This window comes from Cherax quadricarinatus, chromosome 43, assembly GCF_038502225.1.
Source record: "Cherax quadricarinatus isolate ZL_2023a chromosome 43, ASM3850222v1, whole genome shotgun sequence".
In the NCBI taxonomy this organism is placed as follows: Eukaryota; Metazoa; Arthropoda; class Malacostraca; order Decapoda; family Parastacidae; genus Cherax; species Cherax quadricarinatus.
The window spans coordinates 8546961-8572536 of record NC_091334.1 but is presented as its reverse complement, the minus strand read 5'-3'; the positions used below and the strand labels follow the sequence as shown (position 1 = coordinate 8572536).

General features: G+C 38.5%; 1 protein-coding gene across 1 annotated transcript in view; it reads right to left on the bottom strand.

Moving 5' to 3' along the window:
- Nucleotides 1-11150: 11150 nt before the first annotated feature.
- The window catches only part of LOC128694234 (protein phosphatase 1-binding protein bifocal), an 86617-nt gene continuing 72191 nt past the window's right edge, over nucleotides 11151-25576 (bottom strand). Inside the window, exon 3 of the mRNA XM_053784252.2 lies at nucleotides 11151-12932. Within this exon, the coding sequence (XP_053640227.2) occupies nucleotides 11368-12932 (1565 nt within the window). The 3' untranslated portion in view covers nucleotides 11151-11367. The remainder of the gene's footprint in view (nucleotides 12933-25576) is intronic.

The following is a 25576-nucleotide window of genomic DNA, read 5'->3' as shown; positions in this document are numbered from 1 at the left end:
TATGTTTTCCATTCTATTAAATGAGACCAAGAAAATGAGAATACAACCATAAATAATATACGAAAATAGACCACAAAGTCGGCATTTTAATTAAAAAAAATGGTCGGAGTTTTTTTTTCTCATTATGCACTGCGTGCTGCAGGATTTTCTTTATATGGTGCACACTGACCACACAGACCCATTCTCTCACATGTGGGCCTACCAGCTTTCTCCTGCTTGATTTGAAGCCGCTAGAATTTATGAATATATATACGTCAAAAACGGTGGCTCGTAAGACGTACAGTGGACCCCCGCATAGCGAACGCATCGCATAGCGAACAATCCGCATAGCGAACGCTTTGTTCGCTGAAATTTTGCCCCGCATAGTAGACAAAAACCCGCTCAGCGAACTTCGTCCGAGACGCGTCCAATGTGGGCCCTCAGCCAGCCTCACATGTGCCGCCCGTCCCATTGTGTCCCATTGTTTACCAGCTAGCCTCCGCGGTAACATTCAAGCATACACTCGGAATATTTCGTATTATTACAGTGTTTTCGGTGCTGTTTCTGGAAAATAAGTGACCATGGGCCCCAAGAAAGCTTCTAGTTCCAACCCTGTGGTAAAAAGGGTGAGAATTAGTATGGAAATTAAGAAAGATTTTGAAGGGTTTGGGGCTAACCCTGAGAAGCCTATGCCAGTTGTGGAATCCATTGTGCCTACTTCAAAAATTAAGGAAATGTGTGCACAGTGGGTTGAACTGCAAACCTTTATGGATGAAAATCACCCTGACACAGCTGTTGCAAGCCGTGCTGGTGACTATTTCAATGACAATGTTATGGCCCATTTTAGGAAAGTCTTGAAGGAACGGGAGGTACAGAGCTCTATGGACAGATTTGTTGTGCGACAGAGGTCCAGTGACTCTCAAGCTGGTCCTAGTGGCATTAAAAGAAGAAGGGAAGTAACCCCAGAAAAGGACTTGCTTCCTCAAGTCCTAATGGAAGGGGATTCCCCTTCTAAACAGTAAGAAGATAATGCTCTCCCCTCCTCCCATCCCATCAATCATCACCAGATCTTCAATAAAAGTAAGTGTCATGTAATTGTGCATGCCTTTTTCAGTTTGTGTGTACTAAAATTAACATTTTTTTGTGGTAAAAAAAATTTTTTTTCATACTTTTGGGTGTCTTGCACGGATTAATTTTATTTCCATTATTTCTTATGGGGAAAATTAATTCGCATAGCGAACATTTCGCATAACGACCAGCCCTCTTACACGGATTAAGTTCGCTATGCGGGGGTCCACTGTATATACGTATACGACTAAAACAGTCAAAGGGTTAAGGTTAAAAGAGAAATGTGATTATGATTATCATGGGGTACAAGGGTAGACAGTTTTGCCATATGTTAAAATTAAAAATGGACTTTTAACAGGGTTAAAAACTTTAGCACTAAATCTCATCGACAAGAATATATATACAGTAGGGCCCCACTTATATGGCAGGTTAGGTTCCAGGCTACTGCCGTAAAGCAGAAATCATCATAAACTGGAACACCCTTTTCTTTCCACTTACAAATGCATAGAAATACAGTGGACCCTCGATCAACGATATTAATCTGGTCCAGAGAGCTTATCTTAAGGCGAATTTATCGTTAGTCGAATTCATTTTCCCCATAAGAAATAATGGAAATCCAATTAATCTGTTTCAGACAGCCAAAAGTATAAAAAAAAAAAATTCTTTTTTCATGAAATATACATTTCCCTACAAAGAAAACAATGAGACATGCACAATAACTACATAAATAAATGTTAAAATGACACTTACCTTTATTGAAGAGTATTGATGAGTGATGAGACACTGTTTTTCTTGAACACTCTGGGATTTTCAGAGCGATACATGAGTAAAGGCTTCACTTTGCAATCCCCACTAGCATTACAACAAAACATGAGAGTTAGCCTGTCTTTCATAGGCTTGTGTCCTGGGAGTGCCTTTTCCTCCTGAGTAATGTAGGTCCTGTTTGGCATTTTCTTCCAGAACAGGCCTGTTTCATCACAATTGAATACTTGTTGGGGTTGGATTATTATTATTATAATCAAGGGGGAAGCGCTAAACCTGGAGGATTATACAGCGCCTGTGGGGGGGGATGTGGAAGGCATTCAGGCTTAATTCGGGGAACTGGAGCACAGATCCAATTCCCTAAATCAAGAGCCCCTCACCAACATCAAGGAACCTTCCTTGAGGGGTGTTGGGGTTGGAATTTTTCAGCTTCACCATGTCTTATCACACTGTGTATGCCACTACGATTCTTAAATCTCTCAAACCAACCTTTGCTTGCCTTAAATTCACTAATATGAGCACTAGTTCCAGGCATTTTTTCCTGTTCACCTGGATGTTAGTCGACTGGTGTGAGTCGCATCCTGGGGGACAAGATTAAGGACCTCAATGGAAATAAGTTAGACAGTCCTCGATGATGCACTGACTTTCTTGGGTTATCCTGGGTGGCTAACCCTCTGGGGTTAATCGTTTCTCAGCAATTGTTTCTTAGCAATTGTTTCTTGTTAAGCCACCCCAAAAACACTTTCCACATCTTCGAGTAGTACAGCTGATGGTGGTAGAGCAGCAGCTGACGGTGGTGCAGCAGCAGCTGACCATGGTACGATAGTATTTCGATAGTATTTCTCACCCTTTTTACCATAGGGTTGGCACTAGAAGCTTTCTTTGGGCCCTTGGTGGCTTATTTAGCAGTTACAAGCACTAAAAAAGTGGAATAATACAAAATTTATCGAATATATGCGTGGAACCATCCACCCTGGCTTGTAAACAATGATGGCGGGGCAGCTGAGGCGCTCAGGATGGATGGACAGGTTCGGGATGAATCATGTTGGTTGAGTTTTTCATCGTTGGTTGTGTCAAAATTTTTACGCTCAAACACTTCGTTGGATGAATTTATCATTAGACAATGCCTTCGTTGGCCGAGGGTCCACTGTACTAGATAACAAGTTTACACTAACATATATTAAGTTAGCAATAGAACTAGGCATTAAAAAACATAAAAAAAGTAAAACACACATATAGTACATTCATTACTTGCCTTAAAATACTATTTGTAGTTTTAATCTAGGGTGAGATTAGTATTTACAGTGGACCCTCAGTTAACGATGCCATCGGATAGCGATAAAATCAGATACCGATACATTTTTACGTCAAAATATTGGCTCAGCTAATGATGAAAAACTCGGTTAAGGACATCCGTCCCGAATGTGTCCGTGTAGCCTGAGCCCATGTACAAGGTAGTGTGCCATTGTTGACAAGCCAGTGAGGATGATTTCACGCGTACATGCAATATATTTTGTATTATTCCATTGTTTGTAGTGCTTATAACTGCTAAATAAGCCACCATGGGCCCAAAGAAAACTTCTAGTGCCAGCCCTGTGGTAAAGAAGGAAAGAAGCACAATAGAATTCAAGAAAAAACTCGTAGCAAAGTATCAAAGTGGAGGAGAAAGAGGGGAGAATGTGCCTTCTGCAGTGATTCAGTGATTCTACGATATGTACGATACTAAATCAGCAGGTATTGATAAAACCTATAGTGCCAGCCAGTGATAAGTGTAGAATTAACTGTGTAGCAAGTAAGTTAAGCGAGTAAGCGACAGAAAAACGAAACAAAAGTAACTCTCCAATGTTGTTGGATGTGTATAGGGCCGCTGAACATATGCCAGCCTGCTATCATCCACCACCCTAAACCTCTGCCAGCATCTCCATCAAACTAACTAAACTAACATCTCCTCCAAGGTAAGTGTAAATATAAAAGTGTAAGTATGAAAGTAAATATAAGTGTAAATATAAAAGGACCCCAATGGAAATAAGTCACTCTGACTTTTTTGGGTTATCTTAGGTACTTTACACATATGCTGCTATGTATGATAATCTATGTACGTAACTGTATTTGTGTTTACCTGAATTAAACTTACTTATTTATAAATTAAAATGTAAATATTTCTTATTTATAAATTACATACAATGTTTCAGTGTGAACAGTGTTAGTGGGTTCTGCTGGTGCCTCCACCACCACCACCACTATGTATGGCTTCTCTCAGTGGCCCTTATAAACCCAACAACACTTCCACCACTTACTCCTCATATACATTATGACATACTTTATTCATTCTAGAGTATATATCGTATTTCTATGTTATCAGTATTGTTTATTATGTCATATTAGATGAATTGTGATAGATAAATAAGCTGTAGAGTTGATAATAGCATCATATTGAAGTACTATTCTGTCATGCCTCCTGAGAGCAGGAACGGATTAATTGGATTTCCATTATTTCTTATGGGGAAAATTAAATCGGATAACGATAAAATTGGTTAGGGGCAGGCTCTCTGGAACAGATTAATATCGTTAACCGAGGGTCCACTGTAATGTAAGAAATCAAGTGTGTGTATGTATGGTAACCAGCCAGGCTACCATACCAGGCCACCCCACCCACACATAATATTCTATGACATTTAAGCATTCCAGAGTGATAAAATGCATATACAGTTCACTCATTACTTACCTTAAAATATTTGTAGTCTTATGTAGGGTCAGAGGCGAGAAAACAAGATAAAACGAATAAGAGAGAGAGAGAGAGAGAGAGAGAGAGAGAGAGAGAGAGAGAGAGAGAGAGAGAGAGAGAGAGAACGAGAGAGAGAACGAGAGAGAGAACGAGAGAGAGAACGAGAGAGAGAACGAGAGAGAGAACGAGAGAGAGAACGAGAACGAGAACGAACAAGTACTTGAAGAGGACAGGCACGGAGTTATGTAAACCAACCAGGCAGACGCAAGTTTTTAAACAAACCAGGCAAACACATCTGGTTTGTGTACAAGTTACATTGCATACAAGTTGTCTCTATGATGATACAGTAGAATAAATAAAGAGGAACACTCCCATTCTCCTGTAACACCATTTTTAGAAGAAATGACACTCTGAGTGAAGGCATATGAAAGGAATAATTGCCTAGTTACCCCCAGTAACACATTTTCTCTTTTGTTGGACTAGAGAAAACGTCATTCTTGCCATTACTGGTGGTCTGGTGGTTAACGCTCTCGCTTCACACGGCGAGGGCCTGGGTTCGATTCCCAGCCAGAGTAGAAACATTGGACGTGTTTCTTTCAACCTGTTGTCTATGTTCCCCATCAATAAAATGGGTACCTGGGTGTTAGTCGACTGGTGTGGGTCGCATCCTGGGACACTGACCTAAGGAGGCCTGGTCACAGACCGGGCCGCGGGGGCGTTGACCCCCGGAACTCTCTCCAGGTAAACTCCAGGTACAAGTTGTCTGGCTACCACATCTCATATTTATGTTAATTTATTCCACTGTGGGGTGTATTTATCATCTTTATATGTTACGTATCGTGTTTATTATATAATTTTGAAAAAATATCATGGTTGGATTAACGAAAATGTGTATATTAACGTAATATATGAAATTTAATGAGATTCACTGATTATTATTGAGTATTATTATTATCATTACTAATATGGCATCACTTGTACAAGTCATCTGGCTACCACACCTCATATTTGTTTATTTATTCTACTGTGGGGTGTATTTACCATCTTTATGTGTTACGTATCGTGTTTATTATATAATTTTGAAAAAAATATCATAGGTGAATTAATAAAAATGTGTATATTAACATAATACACGACATTTAATGAGACTCGGTGGCTATTATTGAGTATTATTATTAATACTAATATGGCATCTCAAGACATAAGACACTCTTAGTGATTTCAATGTATACCTGCATGCCAGCACAGTAAGTTTATTTAGGTACAGGTATACATAAGTATGATTATCAGAATAATATATAAAACATGAAATAACTTGAAATTTTGGGGCATGGTGACCGCATTAGAAAGTCAGGTGGGGGAGGGGGCGTATAGCGAGTTTTGGTCATAATTTGAAATGTCCATATTAGCGGAACGCCATAAAGCGGGGCCCTACTGGACTGTACGCAGAGAGATCTACGTCTTTTAATGTTTATATGCTGGGTTTATTTAATCCCTATTTTAAGGGTTAAAGTACAATATTCCTAACCAGTGATGCACGGTTTACATATAGCCTTAATGATCCTCATTTAGTTGACAGGCTTCAAAGCCCAATTAAATAACAGTGGCCTGGTTTACCTGGAGAGGGTTTCGGGGGTGGCAAAAGCTCTCGCTTCGCACAGTGAGGGTCCAGGTTTGATTCCCGGCAAAGGGGTGGAAACATTGGGCAGGTTTCCTTACATCACTTTTCGATGTTCACCTGTCAGTAATAATGGGTACCTGGGTATTAGTCGACTGATGTGGGTCGCATCCTGGGACAAAATTGACCTAATTTGCCTGAAATGCTCTGCATAACAAGGGGCTTTCTGTATAGTAGTATCTCATTGATGTCAGCTAGACCTGTATACCTTGTATATGTACTTGTAGAAATAAAGATATTATATTAACAATCACATCAAAATACTTTATATATGTATACACTTTTTAATACATGCTGCATTTGGAATATCAGTAATACTTCAAACTTCAGATTATTGACAATCTATTTATTGATACAATCACAGGACTATAAACATACAAATCAACACTCTTATCATACAAAGGGAGTAATATATTAAAATTTTATGGCGCACAATCATACTAGATGATAAAAACTGACTTGATAAAACTATCTCAAAGTACAGCATTTTTTCATCCAGTGCTTCCTCGACACTTTGAGTACCAATGAGAACATTGCTGGGAATAAAGCGAAGCAAGATGAAATTTATGAAGATAAAAGTAAAGAAAAACGAAAAAATCCAGCTCAGTACCAGCTTTTATCCATCTGAAATGTATACCTTTGACCTTCCTACCTCATTTGCAGTTAACATTCCAAACCAAACATTTCAGTTAATATTTTTTGCACATTATTGCATCTTGCACATGCTTAAAACTCCCAAGTTCCCTCCAATGTGAGTGAGATAAACACTCGGACTATACTGCACAATGCACCATAACAGGTGGGAAATTGTCTAAGACATGTAATTATTCCCACGTGAGGGACATACATCAACACAACAGAAGACAAGTATACATGCCCTTGTTAGGGTAAGCCACACAAAATCCTTCCAGTTGCTAACTTTTAAACAAAACCAATGAATAAGAATCATAAGCTTACAAAAATGAAGTACAAAATTGTACTTAACTTTGTACAAAGTTGTATACACATTAATTACAGCTATTTTTACATTTATATTTTAATGGGTTAGCAGAATAGCTCAAGTAACCCAGCTTGCCTTCAGATAGCCACAAGTACATGAATGATGACTCTAATTATTGTAAAGAAACAGAGAGCAGGTTTCATCTAACTAATGAATTATAATTATCAATTGAAAGGGATTTTCTAGTGCTTAAAAAATATACAATTAGACTGTGCCTCACTATTCAACAGCAAAAGAAAGTTACCCTGAGGACATATTTTGTTATTTTTATGTGAAAGACATGTTTATGAAACCAGTATTACACAGTAATTATTACTTCTTAAATGTATGACCTACTTTACAAAGAACTTGGTCTTGTTTCTGTGTTTGCCTTTTAGAAGGATACATATTACTGTTATCCAAATAAATATATTTCTAAGATTTTAATTATATGAATAAGGCAAGTGAGGAATACTATCACCACCTGGTACCCTGCTTTGTGACATTCATGCCCCACAAGGGAGGTTCCTTGAAGCCAGTGAGGGGCTCTTGATCGAAGGAATTAGACCTGACCTCTTTCTTGGATTGAACCTGATTATCTCCCCAATTCTCCAGATGCTGTATAACCCATATTGGTTGAGCACTTCCCCCCATGAATGTAATAATAATAATAATAGTGATATATGATACTCAGAAGTTGGTTGGATTGCAGGTCATCCAATATTTGGTTCAAAGCAGAAGAAAAATAATAAACTGGGTGGTAGACGGACACGTCTTTTAAATGAGAAATACTGTATAGTACTGTCCTGTCTGTCTTCACATCCACATTGCCATGCTGAACATTTAGGACTGATGCAGCCAGATAACTTCAAAACCTTGTCAATAATGTATTAAACCATATTAACTTTGCAGTCTTGCAAATCCATTTCCTCACTCTTTGACAGTACAAACCCTAGAAACATTTTTAGTCTGTGGTATCAGTAAAATTGTTCCACTAAGTGTCCTAATCAAGATTTTAAAACACTTAGTAATTTTTCAATATATGAAATAATAATTGGGAACAACTTTCTATGAGAGTTTAGCTCTTCTCAATCCAGGAATCTGGAACTGAGTAAGGGGTTAAGCTGATAAAATGTTAATATGGTACAAATGTGGATGGTTACTTTGTTGATTCAAGGCCCCAGGACCTTACCTGGGATTTTTATCACTTCCACTCAGTGGAAAATGGTACTACAGTATTATAACTTTTAGCTAGGTAAAGTGTCTTAAGAATTGTACCAGAAATGTTACACATTAAATACAATCCATCAATCATACAGGAATGTCATTCAAGTTAAATACACTAAATTTTATTATCTGAAACAGCATATAAATATATTCCTCAACATTTAAACCATTTGCTTTTCTTAATGTACCCCAATTGCATACTTTGTTATAATTCATAATACTCAATATGAGTCTACATTAAAATTGCATACCTGTTTGATTAAAAATCATTTAAAAAAAATCTGATCTGAAATTATCTTAGTTTAGAATTATTCAAATTTATATAGACATCCTTTATAATTATGTGGCAGATGCTTTCTTACAGTACTGAGCATAAATTAGTTTGATATTCATCTAAATCAACAACAGAGCTAATTAGGCCAAAAATGTTTACCATGGTAGTAAATTACTTTCAAGCTATCAACAGCTGTTCTTTGGAACTATTAACACAAATATCCCATGGTTAATGGTCATTAATGGTCATCACATCACAGGTTAGTCAACCATTATTGCTAGCCCATTTCTAAAGTGAATCAGAGTGGGAATTGAGTGGACTGCATGTTTTCACTTGCAAAAGAGTAAGCCATCTTACTTTTTGATATAAGCCAATGATCCACAACCTACTTTTCTCTAGCATCACTTATGAGTTTGAACCAACTTTGAAGAGTTACATAAAATGAGTGCTTAATGCCCTACATGATGCAATATCTTCATAATTCTTTTTAGTAAAGCATTTATTTACAGTAAGGGAAAATATGGCCCCTGTTTGGAATGACCTACAGCAGTAGTCTACTTAATAAGTAGACCTGGATAATATTACATGAATTATATAGAACACTGAAGCATTACAAGTAACATAGAAAAGAATTTTACAGAATGTTGCTGAATGGCTACACAGACGAGGAAATTTCACATAACTACATTCTAGGCAGGAATATTTCGTAACATATTTTTGGGATGAGACAAAGCTAGCACTATTAAGTGATGCATAAATGGAATATAGTTTTCGTTGTCAGGCCTTAAGAAAATGATGCACATTATACAAAAACTTGAGTTTTGATGTTTCAAGTTTCAAATGACAGTAAACATTCATACTTGCACACAAACCATGACTAGTATCCACTAATGTTTAACATCACTGAATACTAAAAAAATGTACTTTTAACAAATTCACTATTGGGAGGGTGCACAGAAGCACTCTTTGAGTTACATCTCAAGCCATCCCTGTATACAAAGTACCAACCCTGGGATAAAGAAGGTGTCCTGTAGATAAACAATCTGAAAGAGGATTGTTCAAAATCAAGAAGTAAAATATATTCATAGTCTTTATATCACAAGTTGAGTACGGATATTCTGTATACATATTTTTTTAAACTGAAAGAGTGACAACAAGAATATGTCAACCATGTTGTTTTGAGTCATTATAAACTGTAAACTACTGTATATACTTTCATGTAATAAAAATGCATGACCATCCACTTTCAAACCACACATCAAGACTATACATTAGTGCAAGTTCCTTGTTCAACCCATCATGCAAACATCAGTTTTGAAGTCATGAACTGGGCGGTCTTGAATGCATAGTCTCTTGAATTCCATTCAAAGAGGGAAGCACTGTAGTATAAAGACCTTGACTGAGCTAGATGGCTGTTAATTAACTCCTACTGAATTAAAAGAATTGAGCATGACACTAATTGGATGGTTTCACTTCAAAAGAGCATATCTGATGTGCTCTCAGCACTCCAAGTGACAGTTTCTGTTTCATCAGCTGGTCGCAGATATTCCTCTTCGGCCCTCTCTGATTGGACAGGAGGGGCGGGAGGTGGGGTAGGGACAGGTGGGGCTGTTCGAGACACTCCCAGTTCAAAAGTACTACCAATTTGGATCTTGCTGGGGGTGTAACTAGCCAAGCCACCTGTAAGGTAAATGAGGGTTTTTACTAAATCTACAACTACACTATACATTACCAAGCATAATTGCCAAGCACAAGCATGTACAGTAAATATCAGAAATTTATAATGTAATACTGTAGTTATATAAAGAAAGCTAATATGTATGTTTAGGAAATTCCATACATGATACAGTACATACTGTACCTAAAAATCTACTAGGCAATTAGCACACACATTTTGGTACATAACTTAGTAAGCAAATACATAATAACTGCAATAAAAAGCATTAATATACAGTATACACTTTTAAGCTCCATGACTAGTTGGTTTATGTACATGTGTCTTCAAGCTTTCTGTTGGCATTGTGAATAAAATGAATGGTATGATAATTACATAAAGTACAATATATATATATATATTGTAATTAAACAATACAAATGTTAAACCACAAGATTACTTTACCATAAATATGTGTAAGTATCCCATATAAAACAATACATGTAAAATGACGAAACTATCTCAACTCATGGCTTCAATGCAACTGTGCAACCCAGTGTTGTCAACAGTTCCAACAGTGCATAAATGAAACCACATACAGCATTAAAAGTGATGTGGATGAGTAAAGAAAATATGCAGCAGTAGTAATAGCAATAAAATACCAATTGCAGTTTGCAAGCTACTGTAACCTTTGATGCAACTATACACTACCTAAATTATTCTTGTCAGTTGGCTAGTCACAAATGTTTTGAAGGCCTACAGCCTAGTATGCTCCTTCCATGAGCCCTTAAAACCTGATGGGAAGAAAAGTAATTTATTTAAAATGAAATTAAGTGGATCAATAGCCAATACAGTATGTACTAGAATATATAGCAATTGTTTCTTTTTAGCTTCATAACAGAGTATAATCTAAGAGAAATTCATCCTAAAAGAATAGGATGTGCCTAAAAATTATTCTGGTTCTAGAAAACAGAAAATTTTCTTGCTAATCACTTTGTATTACAGTACAGTATGTACATTATTACAAACTGACAACACATACTATCTTAGTATATGACATTCTGGGTTGTTCTCCTCGTTTAAACAAATTTCCTTTCACTGTGCCTTTTTTTTTGGTCTGAGAAACCCTGGTGGATTCATGATGGTTAACAAGACCAGGAACAGGATTTTTAATCTCCCCTGTAGAACCATTAACTCCAATATTTGGGACAAAAGTTCTATTGCTAGGAGAATTTGCAGGGGGCAATACATTGGCCCTAGTCTCCTGTCTCCATGGCATTTCAGTAGTTTTTGGCTCTGCAGGGGTCTTCCCAGAATTTTCACTCGGTGCATTAAGAGATATTTGTTGTATTTTCTCTTTCTCCTTCAAATTTTGAATTAGTTCTGTGAGAGGAATTTTTTCACCCAATGAAATGTTGAAAGAATCGACACTCTGTTTTACCTCTTGCTTTTGTATACAGTTATTCATATTGGAAGTAAATGTACAATCTGAAAATGTTTCCATCTCAGTTTTGCGTTCTTTTATGCTTACCTTCTGGAGACTAGAAACATTCTCGCCTGTTTTAGGAGAAATTTCAAATTTATTAATCAACTCCCTGTGCAGTGGATTGCCTGTAGTAGGCTTACAAGACTTGGACATCCGTGTAAGATTAACAGGTCTTGAAGAAATCTGAGGTGGGAAACTCGTCATCTTACAGCCACCCATACTGCCCTTGTTTGTGTAAGCATTTGTGGCAGAATTTGAGGAGTGTGATTTTGTTACAGAGATAGTTTTTGATGTCTGTGAACTTACTCTCTTTGATGTCACATAAAACTGTCTTTGACCATCTTTGGAGACATGATTATCTATCATTTCTGACTGTGCCTGTGAAGACGAATATATCGAAACTGACTTATTAATTCTAAATGTTGGTTTGCTATTTTCATTTTTTCCAACATTATCATTCGTGGGTGACACTAACCTCTCCTTCTGAGTCATAGAAACAATGTCTGGTACAGGCTGATACTTTAGATTGCAACTTGACACATGAGACTCATTATACATTGGTTTCAAATTTACATCTAATTCTTCCCTGACCAGTGGCTGACTGGTATCATGATTGAGAGATTCCTTTGTTTCAATATCTTTATTTTTATTTTTTGGTATGTGTGTTCGTAGTTTTGCTACTGGTGATGGAAGCTTGGTAACCAAATGATCTGGCGTACTACTATCATTAGCAAGAATGGGAGGTGGTGGTGGCTTTCTGGATTTCTTTGCAAACTTTACTGATCCATACTTACTTAAGGAATCTTTTGGACCCTTTATAATATTTTTATTAACATTTTCTATTTCAGTATCATTTTTTTCATAACTACTCTGGGAGCATTTCAAGGGGTGTAGATTGTAAACAGGTGAAAGAAAGGAGACAGATTTGAATGTAGAAGGTTTCTGTGATGGAATGCTAATGGCAGATGGGAAAGGGCTAGCAGACTTTTGATTTGACTGTAAAGCAGGTGGGGTGAGGACTTTGCCATTTGAGCCCACATGAATGGTGACGCTGGAGGTGCCAGTTACCATAGGACGCTGGGGTCTGTAACTTCCTCGTGCTGCATTAAAATCATTAGATTTTTCTTATATTAATATAATACACTAGAACATGTTAAAAAAATAAGTTTTTATTTGCAAAACATGGTATAATTCAGGCAGTGGCAAGATTATTTTGTTGCATTTAGTAATGTACACTACAGTACATGTACCTGTAATTTTTTAAATAAAAAAAAAAAAAAAAGAGAAGCATTTTTAATGAAATCCTTAAGCACTAAATAAAATACCTGCATTTATATGCAGTATATTTGAATTTAATAATTCAAAATCATAACTGTTAACATAAAAATGCTATTACCTAGATGTATGTTATCACAAACAGTGCTTAACAGAAGCTTCCACCATCATCAGCAGTTCATTATAATAAATATGCTGTCAAGTGATCTAAGGATATAACATACAAAACTAACAACTGCTGTTCCACTGTTGGAATAAAGAAATATAAAATAAGCAAATTAAAATTAAGCAGGTTAAGTATAAACACTACTTACCAATAGGAAGTTTGAATATGATAAGTATGGGCTGTTTTTCCCCCACAGCAGCTACAGGTGCCAGGCTTTTCTTAGAAGCCAAATTCATCTTCAAACAGTTTTGTCTATTAGTGAAGTGATGATGCTGAAATTATCTCATCTTTTATAAAATGTTCAGCTGAAAATCTGGGAACCATATGCACCAACCCATCCTCACCTCAATTCTGCACTTTCTAAATTTTGGCACCCTTTCATATTTTATGTTAAGCATGTTAGTTTAACTTTGCCAAATCTAACATTTTATTTATAAAATTAAAAAAATACATAAATAAATATATATACTATACAGGTCTCCCTCAACATTCGTGTTTTCTACTTTCACGGGCTTCGAACATTCGCGAATTCCCAGCCGCCCAATCATATTTAAAATATGTCATCACACATGTTAGGAATTGTGGGGGTGGCAGAGTTTGTTTGGAGATAGGACAAGATAGTCCTTCAATATGACACTATCAACTCTACGGCTTATTTATCTATCATAATTCATCTAATATGACATAATTAACAATATTAATAACATAGAAACATGACATATACATGTACTCTAGAATGAAAAAAAGTATGTCATTATGAAATGAGTGTTCTTGCATTGTTGTTGTTGTTGGGTGTATAAGGGCCACTGAGAGCATAAGCTGTACATGATGATGGAGGGAGGTGGCAGCAAAGGCGGTAGAGACGGCAGTGCTGTCAGTCACTTTATATAAATCCAACAACATTGGAGGAGTTAAGTTCGTGCTGTCCTTTTTCTATCAATTAATCGCTTAACTTTCTTGTTACAGTTTATCGCTGGCTGGTGCTATAGCCTTTATCGACTAGTGTGAGGCTCTTGATCCCCTAACCCTCGCAAATGTTGAGGGAGACCTATATATTTTTTTAACAATGGCAGTTCCCACTGAGGCAGGGTGACCCGTAAAAGATGATATGTCAAGTTTTTCTTCTTTGTACGTTCAGTAATTCATACAGGTGGAGGGTTTATTAGCCACTTCCTCCCAGCATTTTAGTTGCCTCTTATGACACACATGGCTTACAGAAGGATTCTTTTCCACTTCCCCTTAAAGATTTTATATACAGCTCCTCACTTAGCGACACACTCGTTTACCAACGACTCGGACTTATGACGGGCTCTCTGACCAGTATACATACCTAAATAATGTATACATGTATTAGAGCTGATTTCCTCTATTCTGTTTATTAGAATATACAGTACACTACTTTATAAACATTTAAAAATATACCTGAAATGTTATAGATGGTGCAAAAGTGACATTAACACAATATCAAAGATGGATGACACAAACCCACTACCATTATAGTATGCTCCTCACTTAGAGATGAATTTGTTTACTGACATGGTCATAGGAACAGAACTCCATTGGTAAGTGAGGAGAGGTTGTATATGCATGTACAGTCAAACCTTGGTTTTCGTATGCCCTAGTTTTTGTACGATTTGGTTTTCAACAACTTTTTTTGTCAGAATTTTGTCCCAGTTTTTGTACAGTTGAAAATGGTCCATACCAAACTTGTCCGCCTGCCCACGTGACTCGGCCACTCATTTCCCGGAATTGAGCGCCTTTGTTTCTCGTCGAGTGAGTATCACCCCGCACGTTCATCCAAAACATTTCATAATACAGTGGACCCCCGGTTAACTATATTTTTTCACTCCAGAAGTATGTTCAGGTGCCAGTACTGACCGAATTTGTTCCCATAAGGAATATTGTGAAGCAGATTAGTCCATTTCAGACCCCCAAACATACACGTACAAACGCACTTACATAAATACACTTACATAATTGGTCGCATTCGGAGGTGATCGTTATGCGGGGGTCCACTGTAATCCATTGCTTTTTGTGCTTGTTTATTGAGTGCAACTGCTACATAAGCCACCATGACCTCTCTGGACAGATTTTTTGTGTGAAAGGGGTCCAGTAACTCTCAAGCTGATCCTAGTGCCAGTAAAAGACAAAGAAGGGAAGTAACCTCAGAGAGGGCCTTGATACCTGAATTCCTTATGGGCAGGGATTCCCTTTCCAAACAATAACCTCTCCTCCTCCCTCTCCCCTCCTCGCCGTCTTCCATACGCCAACAAGTGTCTTCAATAAAGGTAAAAGTAGTGTCAAATGTTCATTTATCCATTTTATTAGTCATATTTATTTCTCATTGTTTTCTGTACGTAAAACCATAGTTATTCTCTATAAAATGTATTTTTTGTTAATATTGTTGGGTGTCTGAAGCAGACTAATTGGATTTACATTATTTCTTATAGGAAATATTGCTTCAGTTTTCGTACAATTCGGTTTTCTTGAGACTTTTTCCAAAGGATTAATCACAAAAACTGAGGCTCCACTGTATATATATGTATGTATATATATATATGCAGATGTGTGTGTGGTGCCAAATAGGTAAAACTGGTCAATTAGCAAAAACTCATATAAAATTAAGTCCTTTCTAAAATTTTCTCTTATGCATTTAAAGATATATTTTTTTCATTTATGTTAATGTAAAAATTAATAATTTTGTACCAAAACAACCTTAGAAAACTTACCTAACCTTATTATAACAAGCACAATTTAATTTAGCATAATCCAACTATACATATTTTAAATAAGTTGACAATTTAATAATAAACAAACAATGAAATATACTTTCTTGTTAGGTTCAGAATGATTTTTGTGAAATTACTACATATGTACTTGCTTGCCTTATTCGGCAAGAGTGTTGCTATTTAAGCCAAAATCGCAAGTTTTACCTATTTGGCACGACATTATAAGAGTGCTTGATTCTTGTAGGATTGCGTGGTCCTGTGGGTTAGAGCCTCATGTGTGATTTTCGCTCACCATGAGAGGGACCAAAACGACACTGATTCAAATCCTCGGCTAGTCACAGTGTTGTTATTGATTCAATACCACTTGTTTGTGGTTACAATAATATAAAATACTGCTCGTGAAGGCTAGTACACCAAACGGGGATTAGAATGAAATTAGTTCGGAGGCACCCACACTACCATATGTCCTCGGATCAAGGTAAAACACCTAGCTCTGCTGGGTGCTTGATTCTTGTAAGATTGCATGGCCCTGTGGGTTATAGCATCATGTGTGATTTTCGGTCACCATGAGGTAGGCCAAAACGACATGGGTTTGAATCCTCGGCTAGTCGCATTGTTGTTGATATATATATATATATATATATATATATATATATATATATATATATATATATATATATATATATATATATATATATATATATATATATATATATATACATGTATGTATGTATATATATATATATATATATATATATATATATATATATATATATATATATATATATATATATATATATACTATATATATATATCCTAGGTAGTAGTAGGTTGGTAAACAACCACCCAGGGAGATACTACCGTCCTGCCAAGTGAGTGTAAAACGAAAGTCTAATTGTTTTACATGATGATTAGATTGCTGGTGTCTTTTGTCTCTCATAAACATGCAAGATTTCAGGTACGTCTTGCTACTTCTACTTAAACTTAGGTCACACTACACATACATGAACAAGCATATATATACACACCCCTCTGGGGTTTCTTCTATTTTCTTTCTTGTTCTTGTTTATTTCCTCTTATCTCCATGGCTAAGTGGAACAGAATTCTTCCTTCGTAAGCCATGCGTGTTGTAAGAGGCGACTAAAATGCCGGGAGCAAGGGGCTAGTAATCCCTTCTCCTGCATAAATTACTAAATTTAAAAAGAGAAACTTTCGTTTTTCTTTTTGGGCCACCCTGCCTTGGTGGGACACGGCCGGTTTGTTGAAATTCTATATATATATATATATATATATATATATATATATATATATATATATATATATATATATATATATATATATATATATATATATATATATATAACGCGTTAAAAACATTCTTCGAGAGTACGAGTTGTATAAAAAAAATTAAAAGTGGACTATACTAGGCTGGTCCAATTCACACTTAATCATACCCACTCATGTACCCAACTAATCTATAATTAAAGCTACCCAAGGTTCTCGCTTTAATGACGCTGCCTGTAAGTTTTTTCCACTCAAACTCGACTGCTGAATCAATAAGTCCCAACATCCTTTCTAACTCTAAATTCATCTATTCGTTAATGTACTAAAGTTTCTACCCAGCTAATGCGTCATTACTGCAGAATGGTTTCATATCCTGCTATTATTAAATATAATCACATTAAATGAGTAGTGAAAGCTTTTGAACATAAATAAGTCATTAATGCTAATTTTGTCATTGTATTTCCCTGTGACAGTATTGTTGGGTTGACCTTACATTCTTAACAAAAAGATGGAACTTCCGTACGCAACATTACCAAGACGAGTAGCGCGGGTAGCAACGCCGTAGTTGTCTGCGCGAGATATGACCTTCCCTAGTATGAGGACCCACTATTGTTGAATGTGAGGCCATGACATGATCTCCGGTCACACCCAGTGACAGCCAGCCCTGCGTTTATCTGCTGTTTGTAACCCAACACCCTGACCTCCTATTCCACACAGTAACTCCCCTCCCACTCCAAATCTTAACTATAATCTAACTTCCCTCAAGGGAGGTTCCTGGATGCCGGTTAGGGGTTCTTAATCTAAGAAACTGGAGCTGTGCTTCCCTACCTTTGATAAAATATAAATGCCTACCATTCCACCAAGTGCTGTAAGACATGGGTTTTAGCACTCCCCATGAATAATAATATGTATACCCTCACTACATACATTAACTACATCCACACTCCACACATTAATAACTACACCCACTTAAAAAAAACTACATTTACCACCCTAGATACACCCTTGAACATTTTCCGTTATTGGTTCTGCTATGAGTCTTACCCCAACTAAATGCTACTGAAGACTGCATTATAATATATACGATATAAACCTCAACTCACTGTGGAGTTCCCACGATGTGTAAAGCACCGTTTGTATAACGGAAGACGAATAATGAAGCACTAGGCTTCCACACAGATTCCTACAGTAGAAGGTGGTCTTATATATTCCTGTGACCCCTCGGTGCTGATGAGGGGCTCTTCATCCAAGGAATTGGATAATATATGATATACAGTAAAATAGCAATAAATGTGAAACATGGCACAAGACGCCGTTTTAGATTTTATTGATATGTTTCGCCAGTGAAGCAATTCGTGGAGAAACGTTTCCTCAAAATATCCTAATACTGAGTATATAACTTACTTCACAAAGAACTGAAGCTGTTCCTTGACTACCTCTCATTCCACAAGCACTGTATGAACCTTAGAAGTTAAACACTTCCCCTAAATATAACAATCTACACTACTACCTTTATAATAATATATGTTTTTCACTACTTCATACAATACCCATACTAAAACATACGTCTGATGAGGTAATGTATTTGTACATGCATTAAACGTAGAATTAAGAGAGGTATGCCTGAAGTGTATTAATGGAAGACAAGAATAAATATTGTGGACACAATGTACTCACTATAGTAGTTTACCTTCATTATGTTTTTAGGCAAAAATCTACAAATTTAAAATATTTTTGAATAGGGTAAATTATTGACGTAATATTGACGTAAAACTTTTTTGCTTTGTTTCTTATCATACCAAATACATGACCGTAAACACATGATGATCGTAAACACATGTATTATCGTAAGTACATGTATGACCGTAAGTGCATGTTTGATCGTAAGTACATGTATGACCGTAAGTACATGTTTGATCGTAAGTACATGTATGACCGTAAGTACATGTTTGATCGTAAGTACATGTTTGATCGTAAGTACAGGTATGACCGTAAGTACATGTTTGATCGTAAGTACAGGTATGACCGTAAGTACATGTTTGATCGTAAGTAAATGTATGACCGTAAGTACATGTTTGATCGTAAGTACAGGTATAACCGTAAGTACATGTTTGATTGTAAGTACAGGTATGACCGTAAGTACATGTTTGATCGTAAGTACAGGTATGACCGTAAGTACATGTTTGATCGTAAGTACATGTTTGATCGTAAGTACATGTATGACTAAATAATGCCAAAATGTTTTAAAATTTACAATTGAGGGCAAGATCTATCCTTCCTATCTAAAGGTTGTTTAGGGAGGAAGTTCTGAACCCGTAAGGAATTTATTCAGAACCGTGAGAATGAAAGGTCATCGGGTTTGATCCAAGGAATAGGAGAGCAATTCCAATTCCTTGAATGAGGGGTCCCTCACAGACATCAAAGTAACTATCCATCTACCCCATTAAGTCTTCCAGTGATGCCCAAGGTTCTACAAGTGATACCCTAGGTTCTACCAGTGATACCCCAGGTTCTACCAGTGATACCCCAGGTTCTACCAATGATACCCCAGGTTCTACCAATGATACCCCAGGTTCTACCAGTGATACCCCAGATTCTACCAATGATACCCCAGGTTCTACCAGTGATACCCAAGGTTCTACAAGTGATACCCCAGGTTCTACCAGTGATACCCCAGGTTCTACCAATGATACTCCAGGTTCTACCAATGATACCCCAGGTTCTACCAGTGATACCCCAGGTTCTACCAGTGATACCCCAGATTCTACCAATGATACCCCAGGTTCTACCAGTGATATCCCAGGTTCTACCAGGGAACTCTGGGTCAGTAACAACCTCATTTACACGCTAATAAATATCTGGTATAATTCTGAAGTTTTATCAGTGAAAATCACTTAAGATACTAAGTCAAACTACTGTTTATTACCACATGTCGCTACTCGTAGAGAAAGTTGTTTTGCTTTAAACTTATGTTTATGTTTCACTGTATAAGTTACGATGGTTTCTAAATTATAACCATGAGATACACTGATCCTACCCTTCAGAGTACGTGTGGTTATAACCATGAGATACACTGATCCTACCCTTCAGAGTACGTGTGGTTATAACCATGAGATACACTGATCCTACCCTTCAGAGTACGTGTGGTTATAACCATGAGGTACACTGATCCTACCCTTCAGAGTACGTGTGGTTATAACTATGAGATACACTGATCCTACCCTTCAGAGTACGTGTGGTTATAACCATGAGATACACTGATCCTACCCTTCAGAGTACGTGTGGTTATAACCATGAGATACACTGATCCTACCCTTCAGAGTACGTGTGGTTATAACCATGAGGTACACTGATCCTACCCTTCAGAGTACGTGTGGTTATAACCATGAGATACACTGATCCTACCCTTCAGAGTACGTGTGGTTATAACCATGAGATACACTGATCCTACCCTTCAGAGTACGTGTGGTTATAACCATGAGGTACACTGATCCTACCCTTCAGAGTACGTGTGGTTATAACCATGAGGTACACTGATCCTACCCTTCAAAGTACGTGTGGTTATAACCATGAGATACACTGATCCTACCCTTCAGAGTACGTGTGGTTATAACCATGAGATACACTGAGCCTACCCTTCAGAGTACGTGTGGTTATAACCATGAGATACACTGAGCCTACCCTTCAGAGTACGTGTGGTTATAACCATGAGATACACTGATCCTACCCTTCAGAGTACGTGTGGTTATAACCATGAGGTACACTGATCCTACCCTTCAGAGTACGTGTGGTTATAACCATGAGATACACTGATCCTACCCTTCAGAATACGTGTGGTTATAACCATGAGATACACTGATCCTACCCTTCAGAGTACGTGTGGTTATAACCATGAGGTACACTGATCCTACCCTTCAGAGTACGTGTGGTTATAACCATGAGATACACTGAGCCTACCCTTCAGAGTACGTGTGGTTATAACCATGAGATACACTGATCCTACCCTTCAGAGTACGTGTGGTTATAACCATGAGGTACACTGATCCTACCCTTCAGAGTACGTGTGGTTATAACCATGAGATACACTGATCCTACCCTTCAGAATACGTGTGGTTATAACCATGAGATACACTGATCCTACCCTTCAGAGTACGTGTGGTTATAACCATGAGGTACACTGATCCTACCCTTCAAAGTACGTGTGGTTATAACCATGAGATACACTGATCCTACCCTTCAGAGTACGTGTGGTTATAACCATGAGATACACTGATCCTACCCTTCAGAGTACGTGTGGTTATAACCATGAGATACACTGAGCCTACCCTTCAGAGTACGTGTGGTTATAACCATGAGATACACTGATCCTACCCTTCAGAGTACGTGTGGTTATAACCATGAGATACACTGATCCTACCCTTCAGAGTACGTGTGGTTATAACCATGAGATACACTGATCCTACCCTTCAGAGTACGTGTGGTTATAACCATGAGATACACTGATCCTACCCTTCAGAGTACGTGTGGTTATAACCATGAGATACACTGAGCCTACCCTTCAGAGTACGTGTGGTTATAACCATGAGATACACTGATCCTACCCTTCAGAGTACGTGTGGTTATAACCATGAGATACACTGATCCTACCCTTCAGAGTACGTGTGGTTATAACCATGAGATACACTGATCATACCCTTCAGAGTACGTGTGGTTATAACCATGAGATACACTGATCCTACCCTTCAGAGTACGTGTGGTTATAACCATGAGATACACTGATCCTACCCTTCAGAGTACGTGTGGTTATAACCATGAGGTACACTGATCCTACCCTTCAGAGTACGTGTGGTTATAACCATGAGATACACTGATCCTACCCTTCAGAGTACGTGTGGTTATAACCATGAGATACACTGATCCTACCCTTCAGAGTACGTGTGGTTATAACCATGAGATACACTGATCCTACCCTTCAGAGTACGTGTGGTTATAACCATGAGATACACTGATCCTACCCTTCAGAGTACGTGTGGTTATAACCATGAGGTACACTGATCCTACCCTTCAGAGTACGTGTGGTTATAACCATGAGATACACTGATCCTACCCTTCAGAGTACGTGTGGTTATAACCATGAGATACACTGATCCTACCCTTCAGAGTACGTGTGGTTATAACCATGAGATACACTGATCCTACCCTTCAGAGTACGTGTGGTTATAACCATGAGGTACACTGATCCTACCCTTCAGAGTACGTGTGGTTATAACCATGAGATACACTGATCCTACCCTTCAGAGTACGTGTGGTTATAACCATGAGATACACTGATCCTACCCTTCAGAGTACGTGTGGTTATAACCATGAGGTACACTGATCCTACCCTTCAGAGTACGTGTGGTTATAACCATGAGATACACTGATCCTACCCTTCAGAGTACGTGTGGTTATAACCATGAGATACACTGATCCTACCCTTCAGAGTACGTGTGGTTATAACCATGAGATACACTGATCCTACCCTTCAGAGTACGTGTGGTTATAACCATGAGATACACTGATCCTACCCTTCAGAGTACGTGTGGTTATAACCATGAGATACACTGATCCTACCCTTCAGAGTACGTGTGGTTATAACCATGAGGTACACTGATCCTACCCTTCAGAGTACGTGTGGTTATAACCATGAGATACACTGATCCTACCCTTCAGAGTACGTGTGGTTATAACCATGAGATACACTGATCCTACCCTTCAGAGTACGTGTGGTTATAACCATGAGATACACTGATCCTACCCTTCAGAGTACGTGTGGTTATAACCATGAGATACACTGATCCTACCCTTCAGAGTACGTGTGGTTATAACCACGAGGTACACTGATCCTACCCTTCACAGTACGTGTAGTTATAACCATGAGGTACACTGATCCTACCCTTCAGAGTACGTGTGGTTATAACCATGAGGTACAATGATCCTACCCTTCAGAGTACGTGTGGTTATAACCATGAGATACACTGATCCTACCCTTCAGAGTACGTGTGGTTATAACCATGAGATACACTGATCCTACCCTTCAGAGTACGTGTGGTTATAACCATGAGGTACAATGATCCTACCCTTCACAGTACGTGTAGTTATAACCATGAGGTACACTGATCCTACCCTTCACAGTACGTGTGGTTATAACCATGAGGTACAATGATCCTACCCTTCACAGTACGTGTAGTTATAACCATGAGATGCATTGTTTCTACCCTTCACAGTACATGTGGTTTATAACCATGAGGTACACTGTTCCTTCCCTTCACAGTATGTGTAGTTATAACAATGAGGTGCACTGTTCCTACCCTTCACGGTACGTGTGTCATTCGCACGAGCTCACTACACCAACTGACTGTGTTTCCTCCATCACTCCCCTCTTCCATGCCGCTCGCCTCCCTCCTCCAACCTCCACCATGCCTGCCTCCCTCACTATCAACACGTCTAACATTTGTGGTCTCCAACCTCCATGGACCATGCCTGCCTCCACACTATCAACACGTCTAACATCTGTGGTCTCCAACCTCCATGGACCATGCCTGCCTCCACACTATCAACACATCTAACATCTGTGGTCTCCAACCTCCATGGACCATGCCTGCCACCACACTATCAACACGTTTAACATCTGTGGTCTCCAACCCCCACCATATCTGCCTCCATTACTATCAACGTCTAACATTTGTGGTGTCCAACCCCCACCACACGTGCCTCCATCTCCATCAACACGTCTAACATATGTGGCTGTCTAACCTGTGTGTCTTGGATCACTATTTGTTCAAGGTACCACGATCAGCCAGGTTGTGATGGCTATGTAGGCTCGTGGGCAGCTAGCAGCAACAGCCAGGGGAGAACCCTCGCACCGGGTCTTATGTCCTTTGCCACCAATACATGTCTATTATTCATACGTGCCTTATTCCCACAACAAAAGCATGTTCTACAAGGTGCGTTTTCTTCACTATAGAGGGCAGCTCGCCACTTAGTTCCGGCGTCAAGCTTCATCTCACCAGCATCAACCATTAAGTTCTATTCGACGCTTCTCTCACACACAACATTAACCAGTCAGTCTCCAGAGTTCTACTCTCACAATCCAGTCTGAAGCCAGACTTTCCCGCTGGTCAGCCAGGTTGTTGCTGCCAACGGCCAGCAAGTCTACATAGCACAACCTGGTTGGTCTTTATTACCACCTCACCCTTCAAAGCATATGTCTTGAGGCTCATGAAGATTTTTGATGCAAGGAACTGGAGCTACACTCCCCCTTGAATCAAAACTAGTTGGCTATTTCCCAAGTGTTGTAGTTACCTCAAACGCTTCTGTCTTATTAACAACAACTGTTCCTTCGCTCTCCACCAACACTTTCGGGTAAGCATGATCATTCGTCTTCAAACACTTTTGTTCCCGAGTCACAAACATTTCTCTCTCATCACCCCTCCAACACCATGGAAGTATCTCCCTCACTATAACAACTCACCATCTTTCCTTAGTGGCACCAGCACTACCCGCCTTCCCCACCCGCATGCAGCTGTTGCAGCCGACAGCTGCTGCTGGCCACGGAACCACTAGTCTATCATGTATATCTCAACAACAACACCCGTCACGCTCTGGCCACCGTCAGGACAACAAATATACTGTACCTCGCAACAATAAAAAAAAATGGTCTCCCAAAAGGCATAACAGAGGCAAGGGAGCCGAGGATGGCTTATCTGAGAAGGAAACATGGACAGAAAGACTCAAGAACACAAAAGTAGCGGGAAAAAAAATACTAAAGTTTAGCAACCTGCCTCCTCATGGTGCCAAGAGCCCCTCTTCAGAGTACAGCAGTACTGTATCCATGAACAAAATAATAATAACGACGATGATGATGATGATAATAATGTACTTTATGCGTAGATGTTACTTAGTGAGCTTTGCCTCCCCCCCCCCCCCCCGGGGCAGTTCCCAGAACAGATCCTGCTGCTGCTTAGATCAATCAGGCTGTTGCAGTTTCCGGCTTTCCACATACAAATTATTTAAATTATTATTAAATAAATCATGACTCACAAGAGCTGCAACTAGCGCTGCATGCACTGGTTTGAGACAGAGACCCTTCTAGATGAAGGGCTCTTGATCCAAGAAAACAAATTATATAACCCTTACGGGTTTATAAAATATAGTTTCCATGGCACGACGTGACGGGAGGAGCGTCACTTAGCGTGGTTACGGTGTGACAACGTGACAGGTAGTGCGTCACTTAGCATGGTTACGGTGT